This window comes from Culex pipiens, chromosome 3, assembly GCF_016801865.2.
Source record: "Culex pipiens pallens isolate TS chromosome 3, TS_CPP_V2, whole genome shotgun sequence".
NCBI classification, from domain to species: Eukaryota; Metazoa; Arthropoda; class Insecta; order Diptera; family Culicidae; genus Culex; species Culex pipiens.
The window spans coordinates 184,321,155-184,348,865 of NC_068939.1; the positions used below are offsets into that span (position 1 = coordinate 184,321,155).

The 27,711-nt window shown below is 37.1% G+C and overlaps 2 protein-coding genes across 10 annotated transcripts in view; both read left to right on the forward strand.

Moving 5' to 3' along the window:
- Window positions 1–13,617, forward strand: part of LOC120414308 (astacin-like metalloprotease toxin 2) — an 87,547-nt gene extending 73,930 nt beyond the window's left edge. The window contains exons 3-4 of the mRNA XM_052710020.1: window positions 8,330–8,459; window positions 13,502–13,617. Coding sequence (XP_052565980.1) covers window positions 8,330–8,459; window positions 13,502–13,617 — 246 coding nt within the window. The remainder of the gene's footprint in view (window positions 1–8,329; window positions 8,460–13,501) is intronic.
- The window catches only part of LOC120414335 (uncharacterized protein CG43867), a 309,678-nt gene that overhangs the window by 20,815 nt on the left and 261,152 nt on the right, over window positions 1–27,711 (forward strand). The window lies entirely within an intron of this gene.

The following is a 27,711-nucleotide window of genomic DNA, read 5'->3' on the forward strand; positions in this document are numbered from 1 at the left end:
CATTGTCACTGCATTAGAGTTTTCTGTGTAAAACACTGAAAATTTAACAAAATACAATACACGTCATGAAATTAATTTCAATATTGCAAAATGTGACAAATTTACCATCTTCAAAAAAAAAAAATATTGTGAAATTTAAAGCTTTTTTTGCTGTGAGATTACTTACATTATTTCGCTTCGTTTGATATACAAATTGCAAATTATATAAAATAGTTTTTTTTAAAATACAGTATTCAATGAACATTTTATGTTTTACTCTGATGGTGTGAATATTTTTATAGTTTTGTTTTTGGACCAGATGTAATTATAATATTTTAATAAAATTTCTATTCCCATGTTGCACATTTTGTAATTTTGCGACTTTAAAAGATACGTTTTTTTAATTTAATACTTTACATTAAATACTACGTACTCTAGGGTGACAAGAAAAATCTAAAATTTTGGAAAATCTTGGCCTGGCTGGATTCTTTAGCTAAACATAAGAAACTGTGCGAATTGTGAGGTTTAAGGGTTTTTGATCGTTGAAGTTTGCATGGGAAAATTCGAACAAATGTATGAGGATTCTCATTGGGGAAAAGCAAAAATTTCTAAATTCCGCCAAAAGGTGGCGTTAAATGTGTCGATCGTTGTCAAGCGTGAGATTCTTAAGTTAAATTTTATGACAAACATCTTTGTCCAAGACCGCAAAACGATCCGAGCTAACCCTGACGAGTTATTAGAGATTAAAAGAAGATGTTTTTGAATGAAGATTCTGTTTCAAAAACGATCCTTAAAACCCTTAAACCTTCACAGATTTGGCTCAAAATTGGCACAGTTACTTATTTTAACCTAAAAAATTGAGCCAGGGGGTATCCCTGATATTTGTTTTACTGTCACCCTAATGTACTCTTAAAAAAAATCTGAACATTTACGTCGTTTGATACCCATATAAAAATTATGAAATGTTAGTGTTTAGGCCTGAAATTTGTATGAAGTTGATATTTACTTGAATATAAAATTTGGCAATTTTGTTATGAAAAATCTGATGATTTCATGTCTCCGGCAAAAATGTTGGTCTTTTTGTTGTGAAACATGAGTTTTTCTCAGTGTTATCGAATAAGTCCTAATTTAGCACCTTGTGATGTAACGGAAAGTACAATTTGAATTTTCAATGTTAACAATGTTTTTTTTTTAAATATTCTGCTTCGTTCAATAAAAATAATGATGATTTTTTGGAATCGAGAGTAACCTTTTGGATGGGCTAAAACATAATTTTGAACATTTTAACATTTAGTGGGAGCATGATATTGTTGCTCAGCAACCAGCAGTCCTATCTACCCAGTTTAAAATAAAATTTTAGGAATTTCTTTCAGCTTTTCAAAAATATTATTTGCTGGGAGAAAAATAAAAGCTTAAATTGAATTGCAAAAAATTAACATTTCTGCAAATCTTTACTGGTATACAATTGTTTTCCAGAAATCATAAATTTTGCAAAAAAATAATCGCAAAATTATTTATTTTTCTCATTTTATTTCTTTTAAAGGCTGACAGAAGAGAAGTGAAGTGAAAGAGAGTGACAAGAACTTAAAAATTACAATCCATGTCGGTCCTAATTTGATTTTGCATTTAAAAATTAGCTTGAAAAAATACTCAGTTTATCGTTTTTTTTACAAAAAAAAACAAATTTTTAAAATAAAAAACCAAAAAATACTAATACATGTTAGGTCAATTTGTTTAGGAAAAAAATACCAACAAAATTTTATTATTTTATTGTCAGACAATCAACTGTGAAATCATGCATTAATTTATTATTTCTAAACGAGTTTTCGCATTTTAACTTTTTTTGGTTATTTTTATGATAAACATTCCCCCTGTGCATCTTTTCGAGAAGTTCCACCACCCTAAACAACACTCCCGAAAACACCTCTCAGAAAAAGCTTACACACGCACAAATGGCTGGCAGTTTAATTTTTGTGGTCCTCTGGATTTTTACGAGCTGCTTCCTTCGCACTTGAGATAATTTTTATCGTTAACACGGGATTTCTGCTCCGCGGCCGTCAGTCGTCGTCGTGAATGGTTTTGCCGTGATTTCCCGCGGTCCGGCGGGAGGGTGGAAATCGATTTTCGATTCAGTCAACCCGCCACAGACACGTTCATTGAATGGTTTTCCGATTGCGGGGCCAGTTTGGCAATCGAATATTCAAGACAGAAAAAAATGTGAGAAGACTAGGTCAAAGTCAATCCCGGCGAAGAAGCCGGAGATGATCCCAAATGGATGTGACTAGCATTTTGGGTTGTCCGTGAAATCCTTTTTCAAATTAGCTTCTTTTTTCGATATTCCTTTTTCCGAAATCCGGTCCGGTAGACTCATATTGGTCTCTAATGAAAACGAAAAGCCGTTTCCGATAAATAATTCAGCTGAACGGGCTGCGTTTTTTTTTTTGGAAGAATTTTCCTTCACATTGGCTCAATAATGGTACCCAAGTGAGTCTGGGAGGCCAACGAAGAGGACATTTCTCTTTCACTTCGTTGCTGGAGTCGTGACCAAAGTGAGGTGGAAAAACTCACATACCGGAAAGCCGGAAGAACCGGAAGGAACGTTTTGCGACGACACACGCCACTCACAATCGATCGCGCTAAATGGCTATCTGGTAGAAGGGAGCTCATGTTAAATGAATGGCTTTGCTTTGTGGGACGAGGGAAGAGATCTTTCCTTTGAGTTGAAGATGTTCAAGAGGATTGAAACAAATTAATCCTTTGGAGTTAATTCTACTTATTTTGAACTTATTTAATTATTATGCTTCATTATCCTTCAAGATCTGTAATTCATTTTAGTTTAAATCGTTTGACCTTCCTCTCATTCATGCTCAGAAAGGACAAAAGCCAAAATTCAATCTGATACCCATCTGCTGACCTCATTGGCACTCACCCCCCAATGAAGAAGACACTTTCTTGGTTTCGAAACACAAATCTGACTACGTCTTCCAGTTTTAGTCCCCCCGCGTAAAACACGACAAGACGACGTAAATCCTTGGAGCGAACCCCATCTTACTCACACGGTTCTCCCCCAAAGTCCCTGGGAAAAGCGGAAAATTATTAGGTAATTTTTTCCTTCGTCAAGTGTTCCCTTTTTGTTCACCGGTGCTGCTGCTGCTGCTTGCACCATTCGGGTACGATTTATTTTATTGCGATGACATTTTAGCTGTGTTTTTGGTGTGGATTATCTTGGTCGTATTTTTCCTCCCTCCCCGACCATCCCCACCCAGAAGAGTTGAGGAAAATCGCGCAAGGACCTTAGATGACGACGACGACGACAGGGAAAAGGGAAAACCCTTTTCTGCAAGTTGCATTTTCACGCTTTTTCCACGATGCCTTGGATAGTCCAGGTCGTTGTCGTCCGAAAGTGCCGCGGGAATCGAGATAGTGGGTAATTTCCAACGCTTTGAATTATTTATGTGGACGGAATTTAGTGCAGCTCTAAAGCGCCCCGTAAGTTACGATTATTGATGTCAGCGATTGCACTTTAACGAGAGAGGGGAGGTTTTGCAGGAGAGAGGAAATTTTTATAAAGACAAAAAAATAGAAAAATATAATCCTTCACAAAAATAATAGTAATAGAAAAGCTATGGAACAAAAAAAAAACAAAACTTTCAAATCCTTACTTATCACCAAAAAGCTATTTTGCAACTTTTGTTCGTCCAACAAGTCTCCAAACAAATTTGACGAAAATCTACATCTTCAGTATGATTTTTTTTAACAATATAATCAATTTGACAAACTAAGTAAAAAAAACCCAGCATCAAATAAATGCACTTTAACAGTGTGCACGGCAAAGTTTGTTTTAACTTTTAACTCAAATAATCGAATTGTTAAAAAAAATCATCTGAAAATCAATCTTTTGAGCTACTTAGAAATTGATTTGCTAAAAATGTCAAAATCATGGCGAAAATAAATTTTACCTTCACAGTTGCAATCGAAAAGGACTCAGAAAAATTTTGGTAATGTGCATTGTTTGCATGTTAAAGTCACTTTTAGTTATATGTGTATTTTCTCTGTAGATTTGACGTTTATATACTTTTATTCAATAATTACAACTTTTCACACTTCTTGAAAACATGTCATTTATTCCGTTCCTGTCTTTCCGATAAAAATATATACAAGATTTTTAATTCTGGCATTACTCAAACAAAATTTCGTAAATCACTTTAAAAATCACTTTAATTAATTGAAAAGTAAGACTTTTTTTTTAAAAAAAAGGTGCAGTGTTGATGTTACAGACATAACCAAAATGACCAAAATGACGAAGAACGAACGAAGAAATTATACTAAACTGAAACTAAACTAGCCTTGAAATGACCCGTGCTTGTATTGAGAATGCGGGTCATGTCGACCCAATTGAATATTTGACGTTATTTGGGTTACACTCCGATAACATAATTTTTCCTTTTTTTTTCGTTCAGAAGTTCAGAAAATTGTCTGCTCCATGCGATAAAAATAATTTGAGGAATGATGACAATTTTTGATTGTTGGAAAAAGTTGAAAATTTACAATTCTATCGTGAACATTAATAATTAACAATTGCGCAATTTATATTTTATTTTACTTTCAAAACTTTACATTTTGCTTGAAATCTTGATAACTTTAAACATTAACATAGTATTTTTGGTCTAAAAAAACTTGCTAGAATTGCCTTCAAAAATTTCGATTTTTTTATATTTTAACTTTTGTATTTTTGATTTGGATGAACCTTGTCCATGTCTATTTCTTATGTAAAAATTAACCATTTTGCATAATTTATTTTACAATTTGATTCATTTATTCATACAATTGTTCAGGTGCTTAATATTGCATTTTTGCATTTTTAATCCTTTAGAGAAAAATCATGATTTGAAAATTTTCCTATATTTTTTTTCGGAGCGATCAGAAATAACCACAGGTGAAACACGAATAATTTATTTAATGACATTGACGATCGGATCATTAGTTTCAGAGAAATCGTCATTTTAAAATGGTGTGTAATTCGGTATACTTTGAACACTTCATTTATATTCTTTCTTTTAATACTTACTAAAATACCAAAGTTCAATGTTTATTAGAAAAAAAAAATCAGCTTATTATCAGTTTTTTGGTAATAATATTTTCAGAAACGGACACTAATAAAATTAATTAAAAAAACTAACTTAATCCACCTATGTGGTTGGAGCCTTCCTCACTCATTACCAACAATGGCTGATTTGATGGGGTTGTAAACAAATTTCATCTATCTTTTTGATTCGGAATAAAAAAGTACATAAATATCACTTAAGTGGCCATATCTCGAGACAGGGTTGCCATATCTTAAATGTTTTGGACTCGTTGGAAAGGTCTTTTGATAACCTAACCAACGATGGGTCGGATGGTGGATCCGGACATAGTCTACATACATTTAAGTGAGATCCGGCTTCAAAAAAGTACATAAATGTCACTTAAGTGACCATATCTCGAGACAGGGTTGCCAGATCTTCAATGTTTTGGACTCGTTGGAAAGGTCTTTTGATAACCTATCCAACGATGGGTCGGATGGTGGATCCGGACATAGTTTACATACATTTAGGTGAGATCCGGCTACAAAAAGTACATAAATATTACTTAAGTGACCATATCTCGAGACAGGGTTGCCAGATCTTCAATGTTTTGGACTCGTTGGAAAGGTCTTTTGATAACCTAACCAACGATGGGTCGGATGGTGGATCCAGACATACTCTACATACATTTAAGTGAGATCCGGCTTCAAAAAAGTACATAAATGTCACTTAAGTGACCATATCTCGAGACAGGGTTGCCAGATCTTCAATGTTTTGGACTCGTTGGAAAGGTCTTTTGATAACCTAACCAACGATGGGTCGGATGGTGGATCCGGACATAGTTTACATACATTTAAGTGAGATCCGGCTTCAAAAAAGTACATAAATGTCACTTAAGTGACCATATCTCGAGACAGGGTTGCCAGATCTTCAATGTTTTGGACTCGTTGGAAAGGTCTTTTGATAACCTATCCAACGATGGGTCGGATGGTGGATCCGGACATAGTTTACATACATTTAGGTGAGATCCGGATATATGTGAAAACACATTTTTATACATAACTTTTGAACTACTTATCGAAACTTCAATCTGTATAAAACTCGATCTATGGGACCCTAAACCAAGTCGAATGCAACAGGTTCGGGTCAAATCGGTTCAGCCAGTGCCGAGAAACATGAGCTAGTTTGTTGGTCACATACATACATACACACACACATACACACACACATACACACACACATACACACACACACATACACACAGACATTTGTTCAGTTTTTGATTCTGTTCGATATGTATACATGAAGGTGGGTCTACGACGTTTTTATACAAAGTTTATTTTTAGAGCAGGATTATAGCCTTACCTCAGTGAGGAAGGCAAAACGCAAGTACAGTCGACTCTCTGGTTGTCAATATCCAAGGGACCGTCGAGGAAGAGAAGCATCAGTTTACAGAACGATGCAAAATGAAAACTCGATTGAAATTTGTTTTTTCTTGCTGACCAGCTATAGGAGAGAATCATGGCAACGTCCAGCAAACAAAAACAAATAAATGTCAAACACCCTTCAAAGCTTCGTTTCTCAAAGAAAAATGTCTATGCAAGCCATGAGAAAGTAAAATTATTGACAACCGGAATAGATATTTAAAGCACATAGAATCCAAGGGACCGTCGAGGAAGAGATCCTGCAAGCAAGAGAAAATATCGAGGAATAAAGACAATCGAAGTATGCAGTTTGAAGGGACTGAAGAATTCATCGGTACATGGAGCATTATTGATATCGAGAAGATCGACAGCCAGAGAGTCGACTGTACCATAAATTTGATTAAAAAAATTAACAATTTGGAGGTAAATTTGAGAAATTTACAGCAAGAGACCAACTTGACTTTATTTGTCCATAAATAAAGGCAAGTCAGTTATGATATCAAGGTAGGCTTGAACATTTACAACACAGTTTCAACCTGGTTCAACTGTCATTTCCAGGTTTGTTTTGGTAGTTTTCTAAGTAAATAATTATAAAAAATGTTTATTTCAGATTTATTTGCATTAAATAATGTATTTAATAAAGTTCCTGGATATGAAAATGAGATCTGCAACGACAACAGGAAATTAGAAATATATTACAGAGGCAAATTCTCAATAAGCCCTTGAAAATAATTTAAAAAACTACGCTTATCGTTGGTGGAGTCTCTCCCAGAACCAGGATAAACCTTATTCATTCAAGAATAAATATAACTAATTTTATGGTTTAGATACTAGCCATAACGGTATGTATTTTATATTTTCTATCCGTAGTTGTACATTTCAAAAGAAAAAAGTCACTAAAGGTTTGGAGTATCTTGTTTTTAAAACTTCAAATATTTCTTCAGAAATGAACAATTAATGATATTTTCAAGTTATACGTACTCTTAAAAACATAATCTGAAGATTTCAAATAATTTCGCAGCCATTTAAACGATTTGCGAGACATTTCGAAATGAGGAACTGACTTGCCTTTATTTTGCATATGGGACAGCACGAAAGTCATATTTATTTTGGATTTTTCAGAACAAACACTACTTTTTTATTCAATAGGCTCAAAGTACATGTAAAATTAAAACTTTTGTCAAGTTTATCTCAATTTTGACAAAAATACATATGGGACGGACTAGATTAGAGCGGCAGTATAGCATTACCTCAATTAGGAGAGGAAGGCAAATATGGCAATCTAAATATGTCTTATCCTTACAACGCGTTGCACTCCAGGCTGGTAAACTACATGCTGAAAACCAGTTGGCATCTCGCATCATCTTCTGATAGAGGGACATTTGTGGCGGTTTTAATCCAGCTTGATGGTAACCACGAGTTGGCCACCGCCGAGGCGGTTGAAGTCGGTTTGCGATTTGTAGAAGACTTAGTCATCGTAACACCAGATTTTCGCAGACGTGTTGGAAGGTTGTTGGTTCGTCTGCTGGAACGGCCTTATTTGGAAGCGTGAGAATGGGCAAGCGCTCCGGAACAGTGTCCAGTTGCTCTTCTGAGGATGAGGATTCATACTTGCCTTCCAAAACGACGGGGACTTCGGATTCGATGATCGTTTCCGGATTTTCACAATCCGGCACAGAAACGGTTTCCTCCGGTTTCACTTTCACGACCACCTCAACATCCGGTATAGAAACTTCAATGGCCTCGATTCCAGCAACCGTACTTGGTCGGGAAAACTCCGGCTCGGCTCCTTTTTCCCCAGCTGCATAGATGGTCCACTCCAACTTTTGTAACAGTTTCCACCGGATCTTGATCCATCACTAGGTCCAGCATCAGCTCCATCGTTTGACCCGCATCGCCACTCAGCAGCATTTGGGTGTTGGCAAAGATTCTGATAGCGAGCCTCAAACTGACGGAAAAGCTGCCAGTGGCAATCCGGCAGCGAAGCGGTCCGGTGCGGGTCGGCTCCCGGCTTGGGTAGATTCGGGAGTTCTTTGTTATTTTTGGGGCGCGATTTGATCCGCGATTTAATCCGCGGAACGACCGAAACAATAACAAAACTGCAAAACAGTCACTGCAGAATTTTGACAGTTATTTGGCTTCTAGAAAATCGATTAACCAAAGTCGACGAACACACTAAATCGAACTTGGCTGATTTCGTTTCCGCACTTTTTCATTTGATTTTTTCAGTTCGATCACGATTACACAAAAAAGTGCAAACTTTGGGTGGGAAAGGTAGGGAATGTGCGAAAATGAACCAAGTGTCAAGTGTGATTTTCAGTTACAGTAAAAATAGGGTGCCGGGTCCGGTGGTGTAGCGGTTAGTGTGGTAGTCCTCACCCCAGTAAGTCCTGGGTTTAATCCCAGACGGACCCGGTGGCATTTTTCGAGACGAGATTTGCATGATCACGCCTTCTATCGGATGGGGAAGTAAAACGTTGGTCCATTTGCTTAAAAGTGGTTTTGTGTGACTCATCACACATAACCTTCGGACGCCTAGAAATGAGCAGAAACTTGCAAGAGAGACCACAGAAGACCCGGGGTCGTTAATGTGGATTGCTTTGTGTTTAAAAATAGCGTCCAAAAGCCCTATGTAAATTTGTATGCAAGTTGAACTGGAATTGGGTCCTAACATTTAGCTTAAATTTGTAATATTATTGTTAACAACGATAAAGCTTATATTTCTGAGTACAATGGCCCTTTAAACGACCGCAATGGATTTAAAATTGATTTTAATTCAATTTAAAAAAAATAACTTCACTGCCCTTCTTGACAGCTAGTTTCAAGGGGACCATATTGTGAAAGCAGACAAAAATCAAAATACGAGCGCAACCTGTCAAAGCTGTTGCGCCACAGGCTGATGTATACGCTAACGACAAACCACTACATTTTTGTTCGGCGCAACAGATTTTTTCGCGCAACAGAAGTGTTGCGCACTTCGGTTTGGTGGTGCGCGGATAATAGTTGATCCATCGAAAAAAAATTGTATTGTATTTTTTTTTGCATTAAAATGAAAAAATGTAATCAGAAATGGTTTTGAATCGTGTTATTTACCGTTGAAAAAAATGACATAGGGCTTTAGTACCTAATTCCGCGTTGATTTGGCAGTCAACTTGGTTTGTTTTCAATATTCTCCAAAAAGTTAGCAGAAAACTCAAGGCATTCTTTGACAACAGCCGAAAATTTGTTCTGCGTCTGTCATGCGTTCATCTTTCTGTGGTCATATCAGCGCGCGTGAACTATAATTATTGACGTTCGCGATTATATTGTTGTTTACAACGATAAAGCTTATTTTTCTGAGTACAATGACCCTTTGTACGACCGCAAAAGAGACAAAATGGATTTTAAAATCATAAAAAAAAATAATTCGTGGCCCTTCTTGACAGAAAAGTTTCTACTTGAAAGCTCGTTCCAAGGGGACCATAGTTGATCCTTCGAAAAAATGTTGTCTTATCAAATTATTTTTTGTTTGCATTAAAATAAAATAAAAAAGGGATCAGAAATGGTTTTTAATCGTGTTTTTTACCGGTGTACATAAAAATTGAGATATGGCGTTAGGACCCTATTGACAAGACAACATCTAGACTTTTTTAGTTTAGGTCCTATAAACAAATGTGAACATTGAGTGTATCCCGCTTACTTCGATGGGCATTGACATAAGGTGTGGAAGGGTACTCATACACTCAATATTTATATTTGTTTATAGGACCTAATAAAATAATCGAGACACTTTTTCAATGGATCGAACGAGCAGTCAAGTTGGACCTTTTCCCATCAGCTCCAACCTTCCATTGGATGAGGAAGTAAACCGTCGGTCCCGGCCATGGTTGTTTTTAGGCCGTTAAGTCATTCCAGGTGCCTCCCTGCTATAAAGACAAACAATACTCTAAACTAAGCCTGCTCCGGTGGAATCGCTGGCGGCGGTTGGACTTTGCAATCAGTTCGAACCTTGGGGTGGAAGGTTCCTTGGAGTAGAAAGAGGTTTGTGTGCTCTCCCCATTTAAGCCTTCGGACTCCTACACAGTGAAAAATAATGTAAAATTGGAAGGTCTAAGTTTGGAAGTTTCAATATTACCTCTGACTCGGTACTCAGAAAAATAAGCTTTGTCGTTGTGAACAATCAGGAGTTGGATACACGTTTTGTACAATCTTACATTGGCCCATTTCCATTGTTTTACTTGATATAACGTGGCATTTTTAAGGATTAGTTCCACCTACCCCCTAACATATCGTCAAAAATCGGAAGAAGACGATTTTGACGAAAAAATCCGTTCTCTGCGTTACGTAATAAAAAAATGTTCCCCTAATAGTTTGTTTTGCTACGCACTTGATTTTGATTAAATAGTAGTCATTTTGGGGTACAGCTCTGTTCGTCGATCATCGATTGTCATTCCACGATTTTTTCTTTGGATCACCCTGTGCATCCGACTTTGAAAACCAAAACAAAACCAGAAAAAAAAAACAAGTGAGGTTACGTTATTCTTTCTCAACAGATTTAAGTGCTCATAACTTTGGATAGGTAAGTCCGATCACTTTTTTTTTCAGTCCATGGTAAAAGTCTTCTCATTCGCTTTCTAAAAATATATAATATGTGATGGTTTCATGAAAAAACCACCCTTTTTACCATAATTTTAATTTTATATGAAACAGTTTTTTTAACATAACTTTTTAAATACATGATAAAACTGCATGAATTTAAATAGCAAGTTAGGAAACGTTAAGACGGATCGATTAAAACCATTCCGGCCAAAATCGGTTGAGCCTGTGACGAGATATTCCAGTGACATTGATTTGGTACACATGTCTACATACAGCCAAACACACAGACATTTGCTCAGCTCGTGATTCTGAGTCGATATGTACAAATGAAGGTAGGTCTAGGAGGCCTAATTAAAAAGTTCATTTTTCGAGTGATTTTATAGCCTTTCCTCAGTAAGGTGAGGAAGGCAAAAACGAAAAATTGTTTTTTTTTTCTCAAAACCGAACTTACAGTGGTTATAATTCGAAAACGGTACTATGTAAGATGCTTTTCGATTGCAAACTTGAATTAACATCTTAAAAAATTGTAAATCTTTTATTTTTGCCTGAAATTCAATTTTTCAAAATTTATTATTGTTTCAAAACATTAAAACTCAGTGTCAAAATTTCTGCCCATAAATTTCTATGGCTCAAAAGATGCCTTTTTTCGTTTATCTTAGGTATCGGACCTACATCTTTGGAGATCACAAAATTTCTTCACAAGATAAAGATTTTCGCATATTTTACTACCATTTTGGTTTGGATAGCTGTCAAAGTTTTAGCAGAATAAAAAAATATCATAAAATATAATTTTAAAATAATGTTTGATGAAAAATCCAAATCGAAAATTTAACACTGGAACGCCCAACGCATGTCCAACTCGCTGGTTCTCGGGCTCTACTCAACCAATCGGGACGATTCTTGTTTCCAGTGATTTGTAAGAATGTCTAGATGATCCTAAAATTGCAGAACTTGATTTGAACAAATCTGTAATTTCTGCGACCGAGAACATCGTTTTACCTTTTTTTTTAAAATGACTGCCTCCGCGGAATTTTTGGCTTTTTTTTTTTACACGCGAAAAAAAAGTTGGAACGATGTTTTTGATCGCAAAAATTACAGATTTGATCAAATTAATTTCTTGAAAGTTCTAGAATCATGAGTTTGGTATTATTTTATGAAAAAACAGAAGTGTAACAAAAGTCTTAAATTTTAGACAAAGTTTCATCGAAATAAAAAAAAAGATTTTCGAAATCGCAGAGATTTTTTCAATTTAATTGGGCTAAAGCTGGTATATTCTGATAATTAATTTTAATAATGAATTTTAACTATAATCATAAAGCATTTTGTAGGGGCTCAAAATTTCATGTATGATTTGTATTAAAAACATATCGATTGTCTTTTTATTCTTACTACACTACCCACCAAGTTTGATCCTTTGCAAACTGTACTTTGCAATAATGCACCAAACTAAAATAACTTTTGATTGGTTGGGAAAATCGATTTTCCTTCGCGCACGATTTTCTCTCACTCTCCATACCTTTTTCAATCTTTTCTCACCCTTCCTTAGAGCTTGAAGCGCAAAAGAACAGCCAAACATAACACACAGCTTTTCGCGCGCCCGCCAGCTTTCGTGAGAAATGTTTGCAAAATTGAAAGTAAAAGTTTAATATCGAAAACGTGACGCGTTTGAAGAGGCACCCAAAGCCAGTGTCGATTTTTTGCACCTTTTTCTGAGTGTTTGCCCCCTCCCAACAATGATACCGAATTTGAGTTGTTCTTCTGTTTTTTTCTTTTTCTTCGACAATGATGAAGTTTGATGATGATGATGATGCTGCGGTGTGGTTCGAATAGTGTGTAGGCGCGGCCTCGGCCTCTGACTTGGTTGAGTTCAACTACTACTCCGTGTCGTGTCCTCCCGCTCTGTATTCATGAACGGTTCGAGTTGTACCGACATCGTCGTCTTCTGATCAAAGCAAAGTGGTTTTTGCTGCTTCCTACGAAGACTGAAGCTCGGTGTTTGTCGCTGATTTTTATGGAGGTGTGTGAGCTCTATCGAAGAGACAACACTTTTTTTCTGAAGAAGGCACGCAAAAACAGGCAGGGATATATCGGCAAGAGTTGATTAGGTTTTGATAACTTTTGCTGCATTAAACTTAGTTTTATGAGGATGGGGATTTTTGTTTGATTTTGATTCTCTTTTTTGCTTTAGGTTTCCGGTGCAGTACGCGAAGCGTAAACTTTATTTCTTGCCACCTTCATGAAAATTTTGATTAAGTTTCGAGAGTTCTTGAGGTTTCATTGTCCACCGACATAAACTGTCTGAATTATTAGCCTCTCTTGAAGAGTCACACTCCCGGCCAGAAGTATCGCGTTTCGTTTAATTTATATTCCGTCCTGCACGAGAGACCCCCTCACCTTTTCCCTCGGCCAAGTTTCTAATTGAATAAATTGTTGGACGTTTCCTGTCCCTTCTTCCAGATGAGTGGCAGCCGATCCCGGTCACGCCTCTGTCATTCTTCCCGTGCGGTCCCGTCCGAGCCCACTTCTCGGAATATACGCGCAAAAACACACCGGACATCACGATACACGATTAGATTAAATCAAATTCCTACACTTTCACCACCAGCAACCGGCAGCAGCGTGGGGGACCCCTTCTGTTTATGTTCTGGTGACCACAATGGGCAAAACTGGCAGTGGAATGGTGAAACTAGTAGGGTGATACGAGTGGTATTGGGACTATGTCTAGTAATATATTTAATTAGAGTTTGAATGTGGAAGCCTGCCAATACAATTTGAAAAATCATTTTGATGAGCTTAGTCTAAAACAACATAAAGATTTGGCCTATTTATCATCACCAGAAATAACAGTGCTGAAAAGTTCATTAAAGCACTCACTTGTGTCAAAATGCAATACTTTTTGACTCTGTTTTGGTTTAGAGTTGACTAAACACACAGACGCAAAAATAATGCGGGTTTGTTTTTAGAATTGCAAAAAAAAATTATTTGCGTCTCATTGCAAAACTCGATTTTTTCAGCACTCATCGTATTATACCAAAGAGGTTCTGCCGCGGTGAAAAACATTTTTTGCCTTAAATACTATTTTTGTAATGCTAACAAGACTTAAATTTAAATAAAAAACTCGTTTCTAAATGAACTATTTAATCGATATTTTTATATTTTCTCATCTCTTTAAAATAGTATTTGGCATCTCACTAGTTGCAAAAAAGATTTTTTTGCAATTCCGTCGTGAAACTACTTACTTTTCCTGTCATTCTTGAACGACGAAATAGCCTTCTTTTCTGTACAAAAAATAACAGAATCGAATCTACTTTTCAGCACTGAAATGGGTGCTAAAAAGTTGAACTTTTCAGCACTTGTTTCGAAAAGTAACACTTTTCAACATTTTTTTGATTTAAACGATTTATTGACAAAATACATGAAAATTCGACTTAAAATTTCACTCAATGGGTGTTTTTAAAAATTGCAAAAAATGTTGAATGGAACTCGTTGCAAAACTTGATTTTTTCAGAACTCGTCGTATTTATCCAACTCGGTGAACCTCGTTGGATAAATGTACGACTCGTGCTGAAAAAATCCTCTTTTTGCAACTTGTTGCATTAACTACTATTTTCAGCACGAGTCGTACATTTATTCAACGAGGTTCAACGAGTTGAAAAAAAAACGAAGAGTTCTCAAAAATCAAATTTTGCCACGAGTTCCAAACAACATTTTTTTGCAATTCCGAAAACACCCTTTAAATGGAACTTTAATTTTACTGGCCTGTGCTAGGTCAGTTCCCCGTTCAATTAAAACATTATTGAAAAGTATTTATTTTCGATACAAGTGCTGAAAAGTACAACTTTTCAGCCCCCATTTCTGTTTTATTTTGTTGAGAAAAGTAGGCCGTTTCGACGTTCTAGAATAACAGGAAAAGTAAGTATTTTCACGATGGAATCGCAAAACAATATGTTTAAGCATTGTTTAGTGTCTAAAAGTTTAAAAGGCCTTAAATCGATTTGTGTTATTTTTTGGTTTTAGAAATTTTGCTTTTTGGATCATTTCTGATTCAAACCTGCTAAGTTTAGTTTATATTGCAATTTTATAATTATTGCATCTTATCTGTGTGTTATGTTTGTGAATCGGAATTATGAGGCGAAATTTGAAATTATTATTTTTTTCAGTGAAAGAAGTCATACCGACAACATTGTTGATTGTGAAACGTTCAAAAAATTAATTTAACAAAACCATGCTCAACCTATAATCTTTCAGTTATTATTGAAGATTGGACAAAACAGAATATTCCATTCGAACTAAAAAAAAAAAAATAATGTGAAATTTCCTCAACGTTTAAAAAAAACTGATTTAAATAATCACAACTTTTATTCAAAAGACTTGAATCGATTTTTTTGGCCTTTTTAAAATGTAAGTCACTATTTGAAAAATCTGAATATATCTTTTTAAAAGGTTGTTAAAATTTCACATGAGTTTCACATTTTAACATTATAAATTGTGGGCCGAATGGGTAGCAATTGGAAAAATGCATTTTCATAATTTTAATTCTTTGCAAGGCCATCTCAGCTACCAAATCAACAAGTTCAAAAAATGTGAATAATTTTCTCAACTTTTCAAACATATATTATTTTAGAGATGGACGAGGATGGACGCAATTTTTTTATATTAAAAAAAAACATTCATTTCTGAAAACGTTAGCCCAAAAATGGCTTTAACTCGAAAATGGTGGTTACATCTGAAAATGATTATTGGTTTTTTTTTTGGTGGAAATTTCGATACTTTCCAAAAATTACATTTATTTGTAGATATAGTTTTCGAAGTTTCTGTCATACATATTAAAAAAATGAAGCGTGTTGAGTGTGTCGAAATCGTTTTTTGTGATAAAAAGTTAATTAAAATATGTCTAATTATTTTAGCTTATTTGAACTCAAGGAATCGAGTATATTTAAATATTGTTTTATCTCTTAATAAAAAGAATTATATTTATCGAAGCAGTTGCTTTGTATCAAAAAGTGGTCAAAAACTTGTTGCATTCTTAAAAAATACACTTAAAGAAAAATAATCCCTTTTTATATGAGATTCTTTAATTCAAAGATAAAAATTTAAATTTTAATTGAATTGATGATTCTCAAATTTATAGATTTAAGCGAGGTTGGGTTGTACAGAAATATTTAGAACTTTGTTAATAATTATTATTGTCAATTCATTATTCTGAAATTTTTTTGATAGGTCAGATATTGGTCTGCTTTCTTTGTAGTATATGAATGCAAAAAATAACACATTAGGCAAAAAACCGCCAATCCTTCGGGAGAACCTCTCTCCCAACCGCATAAATTGAGCTTGTGTGTGCGCTCATGTAGTGAGTGCGTGCGTACATGTTCTTCATTCAGTGACTGCTCATTTCCATATTCAATCCATTCATCCACTTCACTAAGCGAGTGAGTGAACGAAAAACCTCTTCCTCCCTTTTCTTTCCTCCTCCTGGAACCATTCCCGGTGTACAAAATTATCATTTTCGTGTGTGTGTGTGTTTGCGCGACCATGTTCCCGAATAGGCTCAAGAAGACGACGAGGTGACGATGGCTGGCTGGCTGGCTCGATATTACATATTCAGCGCATAAATTGCCAATTGCGAATAACTTTGGCACTCCTACCCTTGGTCCCGTACCAGCTGGGCCAACCGGTTGAACTCAACTATGCGAACTAGCGTGTAGATCGAACCCCACCCCCTCAGAATAGTGTGTGCGATTTTCGGTATTTCTTGCCAATCGGGACCATTCCAATTGCCATCACAGTGCCATCGATGCATGGATTAGAAATCCATGCGGAAGTACAGGGAAGGGTCGAAGATTTTGGACACTTGGATTTTTTTGATCGAAATCAGGACAATTTTACCGATTTATCAACAGTTGAACGATTGGTACACTGAAACTACAAATTTGAGGCAAAAATTTACCGAATTTGGGATGTTATTTTCGCTTACGCCGTTTTTATTATTTAACCAATTTTGGATGTTTTTGGTAATTTTGACAGATGGTTAACAGCTCTAAAAAAAAATCTGATCTAGAAAAAAACGAATTTAAGTGGAAAGTTTTGATTTGTAGACTTTTTTAAACCAGAAATTGATGCCTTACCCTCAGAATGATCTTTGGCAAAGCACAATGATGTGATCAAGTCTCATATTTTCAACCCACCCTGTTCGAATAGTGTAGTCTGGCCTCGTTACCTCAACTTTGTGCGTCGGCATTCTATACCGGCCCCGAAACACATGACAATTTTTCGCTCCTTCCACCACCAGATGGTGACCTGCCCCCCCCCCCCCCACATTCCCCCGGTCGCTTAATAAATAATTTATAAACTAACGATTCCATGTTAACGAACTATTATAATAAATTTCGCATTTTATGTGAATAAAATGATAATTAATATGCGTCCGCGCGCGTTCCTCGCCGTTCTCTGCCCAGAAAAGGGAAGCATTTTGCTACGGAAACCGGTACGGCACCCAAACATACTATGTGTTTTTGGGGGAAAGAAGGGGGGAGGGGACTGCAAAAATTGATCAATTTTGGGTCACTATACGCTCTGGGGTGCTTGACTACCGACGCGTCGTCGTCGTCGTCAAAGTTGTTGAAATCTAGTGTTGGCACGCCATGCAATCACTTAAGTCATCATTAATGACGGTGGGATGGGCAGAAGGGGGGAGGGGGCTTTGTAATGATGGAGCTTACAAAAATTGTACACGTAGCAATCCGGACAACGAATCTTAGAATTTACTTAATTCCAAATATGTTGCAAAACCTACAGCAGACGGTCGATCCTCGTTTTGGATTGAGAGGAAAAAAATAATACTGGGAGAAAAATACTCTTCAATAGGCGAGCAAACCAACTTAGTTGCTAATCTTGGAGGTTAGGCATGTTGACGGATATCTTCAAACGGCAATAGATTACTTTTTTTAGGAACAATCATGGAAGTAAAATATTCTGGGATGTTTAACAACCAGTTTGGGAGCTCTTTACTCTCAATACGTTTTCGAGCAATCTTGAAATAAAAGTTCAATGAAAAGAATCCGGATTCTAACGCGACCAAACTCCACCAAATCTTTCAAACCAGTGTTTCATTTGCAAAGAACCCAGAGAGCTTTATGAATTGCTGTGCCAAGACGTTTTGGCTGCGCGTGGGACGAAGACCTTTGCGTACGTTGCACTACTATACCACGACTTCTGGTTTACTCTCCCCCCGCACCTTGACTTCCTTTCCTGGAATAGTTCAGATATCGATCGGAGTGGAGTGGTTTCATCGCCGGGGCAGGGATTTGTGAATGATCTGCCCAACGAACCTGTGAGAAGCTTAATGAAATGTGGTGGAAGGCTTTTTGCATAAATTAGAAGGGATGTGTGAGGTTTTCAACATGCGGTTCGACGGTGGAGAGTCTTTGCAGTAATTTTGTGTGCATTCGCTTGGATTGTGATTTATTTTGTATGATATTAATATAATATATTAATATCATATAAAACACTGAGTATAACTTTAATCAATAAATTTGTTCCAACAAATGCAATATAAATACAGTTGATACTATGGTTGTTGATCCCTTATTTTACGATTTTCCTCCCAAATTCAATAGACTCTTCAGTCCTTCTAAACAGCATACTCAAGACAAAATTGACAAAATCGACAAAATTGACAAAATTGACAAAATTGACAAAATTGACAAAATTGACAAAATTGACAAAATCGACAAAATTGACAAAATTGACAAAATTGACAAAATCGACAAAATCGACAAAATTGACAAAATTGACAAAATCGACAAAATCGACAAAATTGACAAATTCGATAAAATCGACAAAATCGACAAAATCGACAACATCGACAAAATCGACAAAATCAACACTGCTTTTGCACATTTGATAGTTTTTAAATACTTTTTAATTTTATCAAGGTGAGAGTTGCTTTGGAGAATTTGAACGGTGTGCGTCGCGGTCAACACGCCGGATTTTCGTTGCCGTTTCCGTCTTTGTTTCCCCCCCGATTGTGTGTTTATTTCGACCCGGGTGATTTCGCGATGTTGACAGTTGCTTTGGAGAATTTGAACGGTGTGCGTCGCGGTCAACACGCCGGATTTTCGTTGCCGTTTCCGTCTTTGTTTCCCCCCCGATTGTGTGTGTATTTCGACCTGGGTGATTTCGCGATGTTGACAGTTGCTTTGGAGAATTTGAACGGTGCGCGTCGCGGTTATCTCGCAGGATTTTCGTTGCCGTTTTCGATTGTGTGGGTTTTTCGGTCCGGGCGGTTTCGCGTTTTCGCATTTTATTTGGTTTTATCTTTCCACAGCCGGCTGTCTAAGATTGAATCATTTATGCTAAACTCAACACCAAATAACCGGGAAAAATCTCATCCGCATCCTCCGACTGTTTGCCTTGAGAATGCATAATACATCACACTATTAAACCAATTTTTTTGATTATTGGGTCGCATCATCATCCTCTATGTTGAATCCTGGCCATTACCCTTACCCACTAACAAAATCCCAAGTAGAAGTAGTTTTCCGGCACACGTGGGGGTGTGGATATCGTATAGAACCCACCCTTGGTAGCAGCCTGTGCTAACTAACATTCCCGTCCCAATCCCCCGAGATCTACAAACTGACATGGCGGGCGCCGTTGGTGGCCAATGACTGTTACCTATTTGCTTCAGATCTAGTTTTAATGATCTTGATGTTTTATCTTTTCAACGCATTCATACATGCTGTTGATAAGGGAAACACCATTAGATCGTTCAAGCGTATGGTCGGTTGTATTGATAGGATATTACGGTCCTGTTCAGCAACGGAGAAGGACAACCATGGGTGGTCTCTCATGCTCATGCTCATGCTCACTTTTTAATTTTATCAAGGTGAGTGCTTTTGAAATTAAACAGGTGGTGCCTTTGATGGTGAGTGCCTTTGAAATTAAATACTTCAAGCAAAATTACAATTTTGCTTATGGAAGTTGCATTAGTTAGAATGATGATAACTTTCCTGAATTGTTTATGTGGTATACGTTTAAACACTTTTTAGTTTTTTTTTTAACATTTGCTTTATTTGTGACTCATTTTTTATTTGATGATATTGACAAGAAATATTATTTAAATTTTATTTTTATATTTCGCTATACTTGACGAATGTTACTTTAGTTTAATCCATGCGTTCGAAAAACGGCTTCTAATGTTTACTAGAATTTTGAAAAACACTTTTGAAACTTCAAATTTTGATTGTAACACACCATTGTGTACACATTCAACAATGAAAACAGCGGTACTCGCAACAAGTCCAACGCCAAATATGACCCACACAAGAATAAGTTCCTCCACTATGGTTGGTTTATTTTCAATGCCGGGTTGAAATTTTGGTTCTGCGAACGAGACGGTTTTGTAAAGTGCACCTGCAAAGTAATTGTACACAATGCTGTTAATACGTCGCACTACTTCTTGATCTCCAAAGGCCACCACAATCAGTGGTTTATCGCAGACGGTAACTGTAGACCATCTGAACAAATTGGATGCGATGTAAATGTTACTTTCTTTCAGCATTATGTTGGCCATCCAGGATTTGATGACCGAGCAGTATGAGCTTGTATAGAGATTTTGCACATTTGACAGGGAAATGCCATAATAGCCGGGGCTTATGTGGATACAATCTTTACGAACATGCTTGAAATAAAATATCGAAGGTACTTCATTTTCACACCAATGGCAGCTTTCATTAATCAGGTCCATGGCGTTTAGTTCGGGGTACTTTCGAGGACTCAATAGGAACGAAATGGCCATGGATTGGTATGCGTTGATCAGGACCACATTCAGAAGAAGAAACAATCCAACAATTTGTTTTTCCAGCTCTCCTTGGAAGTCAATCTTCGTACCCATAATCAGTGTTCCAAAGATGCTTGAGGCGTTTTTTATCACTAGTCGCAAAGACATCTTGTTTGACATAATGGTCCGAATAAGAGCCACCGATAAAACGGCGATCATGAAAACAATCCACGTGTAAATGTCATATGGATCAGTTAGCACGTAAACCCACGGAACAAGTCTGTTTAGCCTTGGTACCAACAGTCGATAATTCGTATCCTGATGCATATAAACTAAATTGGACGTTATTGTCACACTAGTTAATACATTTTCTTCTCCATATATGTACAAAAGATCCTCATAATCGAAAGTGCTATTCAATATTTGACAAGCCATTTTAAAGAAGTGATCATCCAATTCTTGTCCATACACATGAGCCACACTGCTACCAGCCAAGTTTTTAGTGCTTTCAAAGATGGGATCACCTAATCCGTCATGCTTTTTAATTTGTTTAAAATACTGATTATAATGATACAATTCACAACCCACGTCATCGTAAACTACGTAAATCACATTGAAACACTTGCTTCTAGTAAGTTGGCTTATAGCGTTATGAAAATGTTTCTTTCTAATTATCAGTATTTTTCGGTTTGCTACATCATACCATAACACTTGCAAATCCATCAAATCTTCTATGAAGGCCACCGAGTGCATTCGAAATGCTGCATTCCTCTGGTACATTTCTACACTACTCGTAATCAACAAAGGATCAGTGGATTCCATCAAAATTCGATTGAGGGCTTTTTGAGCAGTGTGATGAACGTTCCTGCTTCGAAATATCATCAGCTGGTATTTGTCGGTAAAAACATCTCCTTTTATTTTGTTGAAAGAACGCACAATTTCGGCTTCAATGTCCAGCTCGACTGTTGCGATTGGTGTCACCAAAAGTAAAAGCACAATGTGGATCATTTCGTTGCAATTGCTAGTATTGTACTGAGCAATGTTTTGCATTTATTTGTTATATTTAGAGCTGAACATGTTCAATTTCGTTGATTAAAGGTGCATTAGTGCATTAGAATATATAATGAAATGCTTAAAACAATATTCACCTTTGATATTTCATTTTGTGTGATATCTTCTATGTCGCATGAACTTACAGCAACACCGCTTATTTGAAATTTCGTTATAAATACATTCAGAGATGAAAACCCCTCCACTTATGATCAATCCGATGCCCAAAATCATCCAAACAAGAATTACTTCCTCTACCTCAGTTGGTTTGGTGCCAAAACTGGGATGATATTCCGTAGCTCTACCTGGCTCAACATCTCTTACGAACAGTCCGTGTTCGGCAAAGTATCGGGCAGCAATAATCGCAATCCGTCTAACCGTTTCCGTATCACCAACCGCTACCGTAATCATTGGTCTATCGATAATGGTCCGCGCGGACCATCGGTACATATTGGAAGAGAGGAAAACGTTGCCGAATTTACTCATTTGATTTGCCGTCCAAGAATTGACATACGTGCAGCGTGAGAGAGAACGAAAATTTCTTACGAAGTCAAAGCTAACGCCCATTATGTCCATGTACGAGTCTAAACAGAACGAATCGACATATTTAAAGTTAAACGGTTCTAAAACATCTTCATCGCACCATGTACAGCTTTCGTTCATTTGATCCATAGTGTCCAGCTCAGGATACATTCGAGGACTCAACAGGAATGATATCACCAACGATTGGTATGCATTGATCAAAACCACATTTAGAAGAAGGAATAGTCCTACAACGTGCTGTTCCAGCTCGGTTTCGAAGGAAATCTGCGTTCCCAGGATCAATGTACCGAAAATACTCGAAATATTGCGCACCAGTGTTTGTATCGTAATATGACCTGTAAGCAAGCTTCGAAACACAGCTACCGAAATCACAGCGATAATAAACAATATCCAAGTGTAAATATCGTACGGATCAGTTAGCACGTAAACCCACGGCACTTGCATGTTCAGTTTGGGAACCAAAAGTCTATAGTTGGTATCGCGGTGCATGTACACAACAGTAGTTGACGCTGTTACATCTCCCAGTTCTTCGTAATCCTCAAACACGAACAAAAGACCATACATGTCAAACGATCCATTCAGCAGTTTGCCAGCCATTTTGAAAAACGTATCGTCCAAATCTTGTCCGTAAACGTGAGCAACGCTACTCCCCGCTAAATTTTTGGTACTTTCGAAGATCGGATCAAAAGATCCGTCAAACTTATTCAATTGTTTCAAAAACTGATTGTAGTGAAACATTTCACAGCTATTTTCGTCGTAGACAACGTAAATAACGTGGAAACACCTATTTCCGACTAGTTCATTCAATGCATCCCGAAATATTTCCTTCCTAACAATCAGCACTATACGATTCGCGGTTTCATCCCGCAGTCCACGTAAATCGTAGAAATCTTGTACGAAGGCCATAACATGCCTGTGTTCCGTAACATTTCGTAAATAAACCTCAACACTAGCTGTAATTTGCCTTGGTTCGATGGAATCGCTTAAAATTTGGTCCAGCGCCATTTGTGCATTTTGGTTTAGATTTTCACTGTAGAATACCATCAAAGGATAGTTGTCAATGAAAATGGTGTCTTTTGCAATGGTGACGGAACGCGCAATATGGTGAAGGTGAGCAAACACAATTGGTGCTACCATTGCGGAAAGAAATATTTTAAACATCCTGACTGTTTGCTTTCTTTCACAGTTGTGGGCTTCTTTATGTCATGAAAAGTTAAAAGTTTAAAATGTTTTATATTTATTAAATAATTGAATTAGTTTCATCGATAACAATCTGCTGGCTGGCATAAAAATGGTATTGGTTAGAAAATGTGTCAATCGGATTGATTAAAATTGATAGCGTTTTGTTTCTCCTTTCAACAATACATTACACAATACACCTGAATGATTTTAATTGCTTCAAATCTGTAAGACTTTCCAACTTTATTTTGATTTTCTTCTTTGAATCAACGTGCAGCAATGCTTAACAAATTGTTTACTTGATTTTGCCTTATAAATAACTTCTACGAAGAAGAAAAACGTGCTAAGAATAATTCCAACGCCAAATATCATCCACACAAGCAGAGCTGAAAATGTCAGGGGTCCTGACGCGAAAATCAGCGACGCATACACGATTTTTTCAGATCCATTCACTGAACCGCAAAACCGTGACATAAAAAACCCGACTCAGTCGTGAGTGCCCAAGCTCACTGAGCAGCTGCAGTGCGAGGCAGTAGTCGACCAACGCTCATTCGACGTTGCACGCACACACATAAAGAAACAAGTTTTTACACAAAAAGTTGGTATTTATGCGTGGAAATGTAATTTTGAATATAAGTTATGGTTGTTTTAAGTGTTTTGCATAGTCTAGAACCATTAAATTGTTTAAAAATAGTCAAAATAGTTTTTAGAGAGGATTTTACGAGTCAGTCATACGACACGAATTGAGTGAGTGTAGCTCATTTTTTCACGTCTCTCATTCTCCAGCAGCCGACCGGCACGAGTCAGGCGGCAGTGGTTGAACGGACACAGTAGGCTTACAGTCACATGCTAGCAGTGAACTGACATTTTGGTTAGCTTCATGTGTACGCTGGGTTGGAAACATTTTGCAGGCCTGCACACAAGAACAAGTTCCTCTACCTCGGTTGGTTTCGTTACAAAACTCTGCGGCACGATCTTCTCCCCGTCAGCGTGCCAAAATGTTGCATAGAATCCTCCCTCGGCAAAGTACGAACTAGCGATGGTCAAAATCCTTCGTGCGATTTCTGGATCTCTAATTGCGATTGCGATCAAAGGTCTGTGGCGAATGGTTTGCTTTGAAAATCTATACAAATTCGAAGAAAGGTGAATGCGACGATCAATTGTTATTAAATTAGCTGTCCAAGAATTGACCGACTGACAGCGCGAGTTGGCGTATAATCTTTGAATATCATCCCATGGAACTGTACGGAATACCTCAAAACTATGGTAGCAATACGGTTGTATGTGCTTCATGTTAAATTCTGACAATTGTTCTTCATCGCACCAGTAACAACTGTCGTTGATTTGACCCAGCTCCGGATACATGCGGGGACTCAACAGGAATGAAATCACCAAAGATTGGTATGCGTTGATCAACACTACATTTAAAAGCAGGAACAATCCCACAACTAGCTGGTCTAACTCATTTTCAAAATCGATCTGGGATCCCAAGATCAGCGTACCAAAAATGTTCGAGACGTCCTGCACCAGCTTCCGCAACGATATTTGTCTCGATAAAATACTTCGGAATAAAGCTACTGTTAAAAAGGCTGATATGAAAGCAATCCACGTGTAAATATCGTACGGATCAGTGAGCACATAAACCCATGGCACTGCTTTGTTGAGTCTTGGCACGAGCAGTCGCAAGTGAGTATCACGGTGCATGTAAACTAGGTTGGTTGTCGCTGTTACTGCGTCCAGCTCATCCTCTTCCACAAACACAAACATTAGCTCGCCAATATTGGATGTTCCATTCAGCACTTGACAGGCCATTTCGAAAAAGTGATTGTCCAACTCTTCACCATAGATGTGCCACACACTGCTACCGGCCAAATTCTTTGTACTTTCAAAGATTGGATCGTTTAATCCTTCAAACGCGTTCAATTGCTTCAAAAAATGATTGTAATGATACAATTCACATCTGGTGCTGTCCCAAACAATATAAACCACGTTGAAACATTCATTTGCATCTAGTTGGCTTAGAGCATTTGAAAAGTGCTTCTTTTCAATAATCAATATTTTACGATTCGCTGTTTCATCCAAGGTTGCCAGGTTGCCAGATAAATCTGGGAATGCCAGATTTTTTAAGTGTCAGCCAGAATAAAGATTAACCCTTCACTTTGCCAGATATTGACAGATTTTGCCAGATTTTTAACTTTATGCCCATTTTACACATATTGTTAATTAAAATCAACTTGTTTAATTGAAAATCAAATAAAATGAGAATGTGATTTACAAAAAGAAGCTGTAAATTCAACATTTTGGAGGTCATAAAATCAGTTAAACCATCTTAATTCTACAAATTTTGAAATCAATTAACATCCTACCATTCAAATTTGTTTAATTTTTGCCTGCCAGATTTTTCCAGATTTTTAATCGATACTTTGCCAGATTTTTAAAATTTTGACCTGGTAACCCTGGTTTCATCCCACATCATCGGCAAATCTTTCAGATCTTCAATGAAGGCATTCGATGTTGAGCATTTTCTTCATAGATCTCAACACTATTTGTGAGGAGAGGTTCCATGGATTCAAGTAAAAATTGGTTTAAAGCATTTCTTGTAGAATCATTCATGTTTTTGCTATGAAACATCATCAGTTGGTATTTGTCACTGCAAATACAATCCTTCACTTTGTTGATAGAACGGACGATTTCTTTTTCTAGTTCGGCAATCACAATTGGTGCCACCAGTATCAACAGAAATATCCTAGACTCTTTTTGCCTTCTATGCCAGTTGTGGGAAGACCAAAAGTCTGGCAAATTTTCATTCAATTTATTTTATCAATTTCGTGTTACCTTTATCAAGATAGATCAAATAAGAAACCTTATCCATTTGATTTATTAAAATCGATAGTTTTATTCAATATTTTTAAAAGGTCATGCCTCAAAACACGAAATTTGTTTAGGCACAGTACTCAAACCAAATGAATTCTTTTCCTTTTTGTGTTTCTGGTGTACTTGCAGTTATTGAAGTGATTGGTATAGTTTTCATTTTCATACCTTTTGTGATCCAATGAGCATTGATCATTTCAAAGGCAAAAACAATCCCACTAATGGTCAATCCAATGCCCAATATCATCCACACAAGTATGATCTCATCTGCTTCGGTAGGTTTTTTGTCGATACCATTGTGAAACTTCCTGTTTGCGTTCCACGTCCAATCCGTTTCAAAAAATCCACCCTCTGCAAAGTACATCGAAGCGAGCATCGTGACTCTCCGAGCAACTTCCGGATCTCCAACGGCCACTGCTAGCAACGGTTTGTTGAGCACGGTCAGCGCGGACCATCGGAAAAGATTCGATAGCAGAAAGTTGTACCGACCCTTACTCATTTCATTGGCCATCCATGAACCAACAATTGCGCAATGTGAACTGGTGTGAAGGCTTTGAACCTTGTTCCAAGGAACGCTCAATATGTCCATATATGCGTCGTCCCTGATTTCGTCAACATGTTTGAAGTTGAACTCGGCCAATATGTCCTCATCGTTCCAGTTACAGCTGTCGTTGATATGGTCCATGGTATCCAACTCGGGATACATCCGAGGACTCAACAGGAACGAAATCACCAAAGATTGATACGCATTGATAAGCACCACATTCAGGAGAAGAAACAGGCCCACGACTTGTCGTTCAACCTCCTTTTGAAATTCGATTTGCGTTCCCAGGATCACCGTTCCAAAAATGTTGGAAATGTTCTGGATTAGCACTCGCACTGAGAACTTCATAGACAGAATGCTCCGAAACAAGGCTACCGAAATAACCGCATTAAAAAACATCATCCAGGTGTAAATATCGTAAGGATCTGTAAGCACGTAAACCCACGGAACTGCTTGGTTTAATTTCGGAACCATCACACGATAGTTTGTGTCTCTATGCATGTATACTAAATTAGTCGTAGCTGTCACATCGTCTAACACATCCTCTTCCACGAAAGTGAACAAAACCCCTTCGTAATCAAAGGTACTATTCATCATTCGTCCAACCATTTTGAAAAATTGTTCATCCAACTCTTGACCATAAATGTGCGCTACACTACTGCCAGCCAAATTTCTCGTGCTTTCGAAGATCGGATCACC